The sequence below is a fragment of the Pteropus vampyrus genome, unplaced genomic scaffold (assembly GCF_000151845.1).
Source record: "Pteropus vampyrus isolate Shadow unplaced genomic scaffold, Pvam_2.0 Scaffold568, whole genome shotgun sequence".
In the NCBI taxonomy this organism is placed as follows: Eukaryota; Metazoa; Chordata; class Mammalia; order Chiroptera; family Pteropodidae; genus Pteropus; species Pteropus vampyrus.
The window spans coordinates 63,210-74,844 of NW_011889349.1; the positions used below are offsets into that span (position 1 = coordinate 63,210).

Below are 11,635 nucleotides of genomic sequence, written 5' to 3' on the forward strand. Positions count from 1 at the left end.
CTGCTGCGCATGCCAACTCTAGAAGGTGGTGAAGTGGGGACAGACTAAGCAGATAAAGAAAGGAACGAGAGAGACTTGTGGTAGAGATGAGGAGGGGATTCTTTACATGCCACCCTTGAGATTGGGGCCACACCGACCTGAGAGACATTGAAGATTTTAAACATGGCAGTGACTTTCTCGGGTTTCCACATTTGAAAGTTTTTTTTTTTTAAATAACATAAATTAGAGGGAACCCAGCAAGGAGAGAGTATGGTTGTGTGCAAGTGTTCGTGGCATGACAAGAGAAGATGAGTTTGAAACGTGATTAAGAGTAGAATATACGAGGCTGGTGAACACATGGATGTGGCATATGAGAGAAAAAGATGCCCATCATCGGCAATCATCAGGGAAATACAAATCAAAACCAAAATGAGATAACACCTTATACCTGTTAAGATGGCTGTTATCAAAAAGGCAAGAGATAACAAATGTTGGTGAGAATGTGGAAAAAAGGGAACCCTAGTGTACTCTTGGTGGGAATGTAAATTGATACAGTCATTATTAAAAAAAACAGTATAGAAGCTCCTCAAAAGATTAAAAATAGATCTACCATATAATCTAGCGACCCCATGTGTCGCTAGATTATATGGTAGATCTATTTTTAATCTTTTGAGGAGCTTCTCCTTTAGATATGTACCCATGTGTGGGTACATATCTAAAGGAGATGAAAACTGTATCTTGAAAAGTCATCTGCCCTCCTATGTTCGTCACAGCATTATTCACAATAACCAAGATATGAAAACAATCTAAGTGTCCAATGACAGTTGAATGGATAAAGCAAATATGGCATACACACATATAAACAATGGATATTCTTCAACTTTAAAAAAGAAGGAAATCCTAAGGATGGATAAAACTAAGGGACATTATGCTAAGTGAAATAAGCCAGGTACAGAAAGACAAATACTGCATGTTCTCACTTGTGAAATCTAAAAAAGTCAGACTCCAAGAAATGGAGAGCAGAATTATGGTTACCAGTTATCAGGGGCTTGGATTTGTAGAAAATAGAAAATACAGGTCAAAAGTTACAGTCAGTTCTGCAGGTTGAATAAATCTTGGGGTCTGAATCACAGCATGGTGACTATGGTTAATAATACTATATTGTATACTTGAAATTTCCTTGAAAGAGAGTAGACCTGAAACACACACACACACACACACACACACAATAGTAACTTGTGAGATGATGGATAAGTTAATCAGCTTGCTTGTGGCAATAATTTCACATGTGTACATATATCAGTACATCACCTGTACACCTTAATTATATAAATTTCTTTAAATTACTGCTCAAAAATGCTAGGAAAAAATAACTTGAGGCAAATGAAAACAAAATCACAATATATCAAAATTTATGGGATGCAAAGAAGCTGTACTAAGGGGGAAACTTATATCTGAAAAAAAAAAACTTACATTTAAAAAGAATGAAGATCTCAAATCCAATAACAAATTTTACACTTAAGAAACTAGAAAAATAACAAATTAAACCCAAAGTTATTAGAAGGTAAAAAATAATAAAGATTAGAGCAGAGATAATCAAAATAGTGAATAGAGAAAAATTAAATAAGCAAGAATTGTTTCTTCAAAGAGATCAAAAAAACTGAAAAATCATTAGCTAGGATGACTCCAAAAAAAAAAGAGAGAAGGCCCAAATTACTTAAATTAGAAATAAATTTGAGGATATTGCTACTGGCTTTTTAGAAATTAGAAGAATTATAAGAGAATACTGTGAGCATTTGTTCACCAACAAATTAGTTAACCTAGATCAAATGGACGAATTCTTAGAAACACATCATCTACCAAAAGTGAATCCTAAAGCATAAAAAATCTGAATAGATCTATAACAAGATTAAAGCAATAATGAAAAACATCCCAAGAAGAATACCGCTGAACTATATGGCTTCACTAGTAAGTTCTACCAAGCATTAAAAAAAAAAAAAACATTTAAAAATATTGTTTTTAAATAGACATAAAAAGTAATTAACACCAATTCTTCTCACACTCTTCCCAAAAAATGAAGAAAACACTTTCTATATCATTCTATGAAGCCAGCATTTGTCTGATACTAAAGCCAGACAAAGAAACAAAAAAACTACAGACCAATATCCATTATTAATATTAATGTAAAAATCCACAATAAAATACTAGCAAACTGAATTCAGCAGTATATTAAAAAGAGTAGAAGGAAACTTTTTCGATATGTTAAAGGTCATAAGTGAAAAACCCACAGCTAACATCATACTCAATGATGAAAAGGCTGAAAGCTCTTCCCCTGAGATAAGAAACAAGACAAGAATGACTACTTTCATCACTTCTATTCAAAATAGTAAGAGATGTCTTGGCCAGAGAAAATAAGGCAAGAAAAATAAAGGATATCCAAATTGGAATGGAAGAAATAAAATTATCTGTTTGTCAATAACATGACAAAATATATGAAGAAACCCCTAGAAATTCTACAAAAAAAAAAAAATACTATTAGAGCTAATGAATTAATTCAACAAATTTGCAGTATGTACAACCAACATACAAAATCAATTCTATTTCTACATACTGACAATGAACAATCCCAAAAGGGAATTATATAAACAATTCCATTACAGTAGCACCAATGAGAATAAAAGATTTAAGTATGAATTTAAGGATGTGAAAGACCTGCAAGATAAAGACTAAAAAAATTGCTAAAAAAAAATAAAAGAAGACATAAATAAGTGGAAAGACATTTGTGGTCATGGATTGGAAGACTTAATGTTGTTAAGATTACACTACTACCCAAAGCAAACTATAGTTTCAATGCAATCTTTATTAAAATCTCAATGGCATTTTTGCAGAAATAGAAAATCCTATCCTAAAATTCATATTGAATTTCAAGGGATCCCAAATAGCCAAAGCAATTTGGAAAAAGAACAAACTTCTTGATTTCAAAACTTACTATAAAGCTACAGTCATCAAAACAGTTTGGTGTTGACATAAGGTCAAAAATATAGAGCAATGGAATAGAATAGAGAGCCCAAAAAATAAGCCCTTTGTATAGGGCTAAATTATCTTTGACAAGGGTACAAAGACCACTCACTGAAGAAAAAACAGTCTTCAATAAATGGTGCTCAAAAAACTGGATGAACACATGAGAATGAGTGAAGTTGGACCTTTACCTTATACCACATACAAAATAAATTCAAAATGAATCAAAGACCTAAACATAAGAGCTAAAACTATAAAACATAGGGTAAATCTTTATGACATTGGATTTGGTGATGATTTTTTTTAATATAACACTAGTAACACAAGCAACAAAAGTAAAAATAGATAAATTGAACTTCATCAAAACTAAAAATTGTATGCATCAAAGGAGACTATCAAGTGAATGAAAATACAACCCACAGAATAGGAAAAAATATTTTCAAACTTTATCTCTGGTAAGACATTAACATCCAGAATAGCTAAAGAACTACAAATCATTATCATCATCATCAACAATAACAATAACAACAACAACAACAAATCCAGTTTAAAATGGGCAAAGGACTTGAATAGACATTTCTCCAAAACTATATAAAAATAGCCAATATGCACATGAAACAACATCATTAATCACTGCATTATAAAAACCACAATGAAATACCATCACTTCACTCCTATGAGGATGGCTATAATTTTAAAAACTGAAAACAGCCAAGTGTTGGTGAAGATGTGGAGAAATTGGAACTTTTGTGCATTGCTAGTGGAAATGTACAATTGTGTAGCTTCTTGGAAGACAGTTTGGTGGTTCCTTAAAAGGTTAAACATGTTATTACATGATCTAGCAATTCTATTCCTAAGTGTATACTCAAAAGACTTGAAAGCAGGCACTCAGACAGATTTTTGTACAGCAATGTTCATAGCAGCCATACTCAAAATAGCTAAAAGGTAGAAACAACCTTCTCCCCTCTTTGTCCATCAGCAGATATATGGGTAAACAAAATGTGGTATATACGTGCAATGGCATATTATTCGGCCTTGAAAAGGAAGGAAATTCTGATACATTCTACAACATAGATGAATCTTGAAAACATGCTAAGTGAAATAAACCCAACACATAAGGACAAATATTGTATGATTTCACTTAAATGTGGTATCTAGAATAGGCTAATTCAGAGAAACACAGAATAGAATAAAGGTTACAAGAGCCGGGGAAGAGGGAGGAGTGGGAAGTTATTGTTTATGGGGTACAAAACTGCTATTAGGAATAAGGACAAGGTTCTAAAAATGGATACAGTGGTGATGGTTGCATAATATGGAGAAGGTGCTTACTGCCACTGAATTGCACACTTAAAAATGGTGACAATAGTAAATTTTATGTTATGTATATTTTACCACAATAAAATTATGAGAGAAAAAGAGTATCAAGGTCACAGATGTCAAATCCTGAGAATCACTATCACATGCTTTTAGGTTGATTCACCCATTGTCAAAACCTCTGACCCAGCCCATGCCATAGCCCTATCCTCTTCCCTACATGCAGTGCTTTGTAGAGCCACTTCCCTGTCCCACATGGGCCATCACGGTCCTAATGTGTCATATAAAGCCAGCTTAGATTACCCGTTCCAGAGAAATGTGGAGCTTTGGAACCCATGAAATGCACAGCTGAATATAATTCCTTGGTAAAAATCTTATCTGGGGAGAGAGAAAAAAAATGACGTAGATGTTAGCAGTTCAGTTCATCCCTCTTATGACCAAATCAAAGTTGTGACAGAAACAAGGAGCAAACAGCAAGGAGAATCACCAGGGATCTAGATGAACAAGCCCTACAACAGGAGGATGTAGGATGGAGTGAGGAAACAAGGCTGCCCGGTCTCCAGGGGCTGAATGGGGCAGAGGCCAAAGCAGAGGCAGCTGCAGACGCCTCTTAAAGAGGTCGTGTTAGTGAGCGGACTTTTGCAGTGACGGGCCCACCCGCTCTGAGCACCAGCACTGGGTCTGCTGCTTGGGGGACACCAGGGACTTATAGAGGGACACTGACTCGTCAGAGTGAGGGCTGAAGGCACAACTCTCTCTGTACCGAAGTGCCAGCAGTACCCATTGTTCCACTGTTGAGCCCTTCCCCCTCCCAGTATGCAGAGATCGCTGCCATAGCTGAGACATTCTCAAACTGGATGACAGAAGTCACTCTGCCCAGAGGATTCCCTGAAACTCCACCTCCCCCAACTTGGGCCCTACCTAAGCCACATCCAGGTGTGTCCTCAGCAAGTCAGGTGCTCCTTGCTGAGCAGCGCCAAGACCCACACTAGTGGCAGCTGACCTCGGTTTCTGGCATGGCCTCTTGACGCAACTCTAAGCACAGCATCTGTGGGTTGCTTGCTGAATCTTAACAGGTGGAATCTTAACAGGAGGGGTACAAGCTGGGGCTAAACTTGACTTGCAGCTGAACACCTCCCAAGACGGTGCCACTGGACAACTACTTCACAAATTCACACTAATTAGACCAGGAGACTTAGGAGCTTTGCTTAGTACATAGAAACAGACACAGAAAGGTAGCCAAAAGGGGAAGACAAAGAAGCAGAAACTATATGAGAGAACAGAACAGAGATCCAGAAATAATGGAGTCAAGCAATCTAACGGATGCAGAGTTCAGAACACTGGTTATAAAGATGCTCAATAAACTTAGGGGAAGTGTAGATGAATTCAGTAAGAACTTTTAAAAAAAGAGATAAAAAACATAAAAATGAAAATGCAAATTATAACAGGGAACCAGTTAGAAATGAAAAATACATTATCTGAGATGATAAGTACATTAAATGGAATAAAGAAGAGGATCAAATGATCTATATAGAGGATGGAGAAGCCAAGGACACTCAATCAGAATGGCAAGAAAAAAGAAGCCAAGACTATGATCATATAAGGAGACTATGGGACACAATTAAATGTAAAAATATCCATGTCATAGGGGTACTTGAAGGAAAACAAGACGTTGAAGAGCTATTTGAAGAAATAATGATGGAAAACTTCCCTAACCAGGTGAGGGAAATAGACATAAAACTCCAGGAAGCTCAGAGAGTCCCAAAAACCAGGAACCCAAACAGGCCCACACCAAGACATATCATAATTAAAATGACAAAGGTTAAATACAAAGAGAGAATCTTAAAAGCAGTAAGAGAAAAGCAGTTAGTTCCTACAAGGGAGAACCCATAAGACTGGCAGCTGATTTCTCAAAAGAAACTATGCAGGACAGAAGAGCTTGGCACAAAATATTCAATGTGATGAAAACCTAGGATCTACAATCAAGAATACTTTATCCAGCAAAGTTATCATTTAGAGTCAAAGGACAGACAAAGGGCTTCCCAGACAAAAGTAAGCTAAGGGAATTTATCAACATTAAGCCAATATTACAGGAAATGTTGGCGGGACTTCTTTAAGAAGAAAAAACATGTATCAAAACAATGAATGAAAAATGGTAATAGCTACATTCCTCCCAACAAGTACCTCAAATGGAAAAGAATTAAGTGCTCTAACCGAAAGATAGAGTGGCTGAATGGAGAAGAAAACAAGACCCCTACATATGCTGCCTACAAGAGACTCACTTCAGATTAAAAGACACATGGAGACTAAAAGGAAGGGGATGGACAAAGATATTGCCTTGATGGACCTAGAGGGTATTGCACTGAATGAAATGGGTCAGATAGAGAAAGACAAATATCGCATGATTTCACACATAAAGAACAAAATATATAACAACAACAACAAAGGCAGAAATAAACTCATAGATACAGAGAATATTTTGAGGGCTACAGATGGGAGACAGGTTGGGGGGAAGGCAAAAAAAAAGGGCAAAGGGGTTAAGAGGTACAAATGGATAGTTGCAGAATAGACATGGAGATATAGACTGTAGCATGGGGAAGATGGTTAATAATATTATAATAAATAGGTAAGGGGGAAGAGGGGTACTAGGTTTAGTGAGGTGATAACTTTGTGAGTTATGTGGCTCTCTGATCACTATGCTATACAACTGAAACTGATATATTATTGTATGCCAACTATAATTGAAAAAACTTATTGAATTACAAAATGTAAATACAAGCAACTAATTGTCTATTATATTTCAATAAAGGTGGAAAAGAAAAAAACCTTATCTGGAAGTTATGGTTCATATATACAATGGAATATTACTCAACTATAAAAAAATGAAATCCTATCATTTGCAATGGCATGAGTGGACCTAGAGGTGATTATGCTGAGCGAAATAAGCCAGACAGAAAAATATAAATACCATATGGTTTCACTTTTACGTGGAATCTAAGGAATAAAAAGAACAAACAAATAGAAAGCAGACTCACAAATATAGAGGAAAATCAGGTGACAGCCAGAGGGGGTGGGGGTTGGGGGCCTGATAGAAAGTGGTAAAGGTTTAAAGAAGTACAAATTCATAGCTGATAGAGGGTCATGGGGATGGGGAGCACGGCATAGGAAATGCAGTCAGCAGTAAGGTAATGGTTATGTGTAGAGCCAGACAGAAGATAGAGTAATCAAGGAGATCGTTTCATAAACTATATAAATGTCTAACCAATGTACTATATACTGGAAACTAATAAAAAAAAAAAACTTATCTGCTCTGTAATGGACTTTTTATCCCCCGTCTCTCCTAATTCTTTTCTGTTCCTTTCACCTCTGTCCTTCTCCCCTCCTTATTCCTGCCATCTCTCCTCCCTAATCCTCATTTAACATCGTCAAATCTTCTCAAAGACCCTGGCTTTCCACGCAGTGAACACTCCATTCTCCAACTCCAGTTTTCACTGTTTCTTGTCTCTCGACCTTCATTCTCACACTTCACTTAGGCCAACACTGACTGCTGGACGGCCAGGTTTTCAGAGGTGCAGAGAAAAGGTTTAAAGGTCCCCAACCCCATAAGCTGGTTCTGATAGCATGTCCCACCTGCTGGAGGCTGATCATTAACCCAGAGTTTATATAAGAAAAGAGCCATTCCTGGGATGAGAACAACACTGCCTGCAGCCATGGCCAGCACGTTAAGCCCCAGCACCACGACTGGGACTCCAGACCCTCCTGAGATGTCAGAACGCATCCGAAATGCTGCTGATATCTCCGTCATTGTGATCTATTTTCTGGTGGTGATGGTCGTTGGGCTGTGGGTATGTAGGAGCCCCATGGGGCTTTTAGGGCGGGCACAAAACTTAGGGGTAAAGTATTTAAGGGAGGGAAAGGTATGGTGTGACAAAGGCAAGAGAACACGAACAGCTGTCACAGATTTCATTGTCCTCTCAGAATCATTTTCTTGTGTGTGACATCAATAGCGCTTACACTGGATTTTTTCTCCTAACAACCCTATCGTGTGAACGGGGCCAGTAATGGGAACTTCAGTCTTATTCTGTTCAGCATCTCCAGCATGTGGCACAATGAATAAGGACATTATTTTCATTATCTCGCTTCCTTTATTTTCCTTTGTTATTTGCTCATTTTCTAACTTAGTTGAGTTGAATGCTTGATTCATTGATGCTCCTTCTTTCTTTTTAGTAATGGATTTAAGGCTACAAATTTTCTTCCAGTGATACCTCTTGATGTTTTCATCAATGGAAATAAACTGAGCAATTAGGACAAAAGTCGAGGTATATAATTTCCTAAAGTCCCCAGGCTTCTATGGAACTATGACTTTGAAGTCCTTTAAAAACTGATGTTATATCACAGTTTCCAGGAAAATATTTCTTCAGGAGAGCTGGAAAAGGTCACTTTCATCAGCACCATGGCCACAATACCTGGAACATCTTGGGTGCATTTGCTGTGGTTTGACTGACACATGTCTTCCCTTCTGCTCAGGCGATGCTGAAGACCAACCGGGGCACTGTTGGAGGCTTCTTTCTAGCTGATCGAGATATGGCCTGGTGGTCGGTGAGTAGGTCACAGTTTCCTGGAGATAAATGTCCTAATTGTGTATATGTTTAAGAGTAAATAAAGAAAACATAGAGAATGCTGACCATTTCTGATGTGTGCTTGTTGCCTAATTCCTGGTGTTTTTTTCCCTAAATTTCTGACCTCGGGGCTCTGTCCCATTATTTCAGTAAATCACTGTGTGTCACCAATTATGAGAGCAAGTGTAGTGTGGCATCTGAGAAGATCCGATTCAGCTCTGCTTCATATTCTTTTTCCCTGGTCCTCATTAAGAATCTCCTATCTTGGCCCTTATGGTTCCCAGCACATCCCTTCTGTTCCCAACCCAGAGTTAATGCTGCCCCTTTTGTTCAATGAGTGTCCCCGTCTCCGCTCTCCTCCTTCAACACCCCACTCAAGCCCTGCTTCATCTGAGAAGCCTCACCCTGCATTCTCGCCTGAATGTCTAGTTCTTTGTTCTATGCAGCTGTGATAATGGATGTGTGTTCCCTGTGATGATGCAAATGGTGATGTCTCCTTGACTCTTGTCCAATTGGTATCTTCCTTACTGGGTTCTGATGTCCAGCCTCCTTGGCCAGAGTCTCATTGCAGCAGAGGGTGCATCTTCTTCCCTGAACCCATGCACTGTCACCTGTGGGTGCTCAGTACATGCTTCCTTCACAGATCTGCTGACTAAATAGTATGAAGCAAAGAGGAGATTGGTAAATGGCCTGACCTGGGTGGTTGAAGCAGACCAACTGCAAGCTCAAAATGGATTTTTTTCCAATCCAACATTGCCTTCTTAAGAGTGTTTTTATGAAATATTCAAGGCTCAACCAATTCTATAGCCACAAATAACCTTAATCTCATACCCTGGCCCCAAAGCCTGACTAGAAAAGGTGATTTTACAGAGGCCTGAAAAGATGAGAATAAAAGAATGGGCACTGCAGGGGTCTCATACCCCAATTCCGTTCCATCACGAGTGCTCATCTGTGCTCACTCAAAAGACCTCTCTTGATCTTTGAGACTTAAGAACAGTAGACAATGTGATTGGAAGGGAGGTGAATTAAATGAGGTTCCTTAGGGCCAGAAAGATGAAGAAGTACTCCATCCTACCCAATTTTGGGGTCCTTGAGGCTGGTTGAAGGGGCTGATGGGAGGTCTGGAAGTTCTTGGCCAAGGACAGGCTCAACTCAGCATTCAGGTAGATAGATTAATAAGGTTCCTCTAAAGCAGGGATCAGCAAGCTTTTCTATAAAGTGCAAGATTGTAAGTATTTTAGAGTTTATGGGCCAACACTGCCTCCTGAACCATACAACTCTGCCACTGTAGCACAGAAGCAGCTGTAGTCAAAACCTAAAACCAATGAGCATGGCTCTGTTCCAATAAAACTATTTATGGACACTGAAATTTGAATTTCGTATTATTTCACCCTTCATAAAATATCATTCTTCTTTAGATTTTTTTTAACCATTCAAAAACGTAAAAAGTATCCTTAGCTTACCAACCATATAAAAACTGGATTCAGTCCATGAGCTGTAGTTTGCTGACTCCTGCCCTAAGGAGTAGAGATGAAGAGATCTCAACATTTACCTGCTTTCAAGAAGTCTTATTTGAGTCTTTTAATTCTGATCCTAGTCTGTTCTCTTGGATTCCAGATGGGCGCCTCTCTCTTCGCCAGTAACATCGGCAGCGGCCACTTTGTGGGGCTGGCTGGGACTGGAGCGGCTTCAGGAATTGCCATTGCAGCGTTTGAATGGAATGTAAGTGACATCATAGGCTTTTCCCTTTAAATTAAAACTCTGTCCAAGTATATTTTTCTGAGAGTCTCTATAGGATAAACTCCTCTTTGGTTTGGTTTCTATTTTCCCTTCTCCCAATCTACACTTTGTTTGAAATTCAGGGCTTTCCTTGTATGGCCCTGTTCTGCCTGGGCCATTCCAGTCACATTTCTCATCTCTGAGATTTTGCTCAAGCAGTTATTGCCATCAGGAATGTCATTTCAATGACAAATGATTCAATCCCCACTTTTACTTAACCTCCTTGATTATTTTAACCTCCTTGAGTCTTTTAATTCTGATCCTAGTCTGTTCTCTTGGATTCCAGATGGGCGCCTCTCTCTTCGCCAGTAACTTCTCACTTCCATCTCTTCTCCCTGAGCTATTGCACTACATGTCCAGCTCTGAATTAGATGCAGGCAATAAAAAAGTGTAAAAGCAATGGTCCCTTCTTTTGAGAAGCTTACATCCCAGTGAGAGAGAAAGATATGTATTCAGTACAGTGTACAGAAAGTAAGGAAAAGAAGCATCCATGGAGTCTTGAGGGACCTCACACAGGACAGGAGTTTATCCAAGATGATAGGTGGGATTTGGCATGTGTCAAGGGAGCTTCCTGGTGCTGATGACAGATGGATGCATAGAAACTGACCAAGTGCCATCTGACTAAGGAAATGACAGCAGAGTGAGGAGTGAATGATTTAGAGATACAAGAGTTTGAGACTAAGTTCCTAGTCGTTCTACTGCTATTTCACCAGTAAAAGCTGTGTTCTCTACTGGACCCTAAGTTTTTTAAGGACAGGGACCATCTCCTCTCATGTCACTTATGCCACCCTATCATCTAGCACTTGGCTGAACACATGCCATAAATAGTCCTTGAGCTGCCTAAGTTTGTTTTTTTCCTTCTCTTTTTCTTATCCTTTCTAGTGTTTGCATGTTCATATGTCTGCATATCAATCAGAGGGAGATGC

General features: G+C 38.6%; 1 protein-coding gene across 2 annotated transcripts in view; it reads left to right on the top strand.

Moving 5' to 3' along the window:
- Positions 1–8,021: 8,021 nt before the first annotated feature.
- LOC105308335 (solute carrier family 5 member 4) overlaps positions 8,022–11,635 on the top strand; it is a 31,086-nt gene continuing 27,472 nt past the window's right edge. Inside the window, exons 1-3 of one of the 2 annotated variants that reach the window (XM_011384253.1) lie at positions 8,022–8,156; positions 8,839–8,910; positions 10,548–10,652. In XM_011384253.1, the coding sequence (XP_011382555.1) occupies positions 8,022–8,156; positions 8,839–8,910; positions 10,548–10,652 (312 nt within the window). The remainder of the gene's footprint in view (positions 8,157–8,838; positions 8,911–10,547; positions 10,653–11,635) is intronic. The other variant, XM_011384254.2, reaches the window with a different exon arrangement.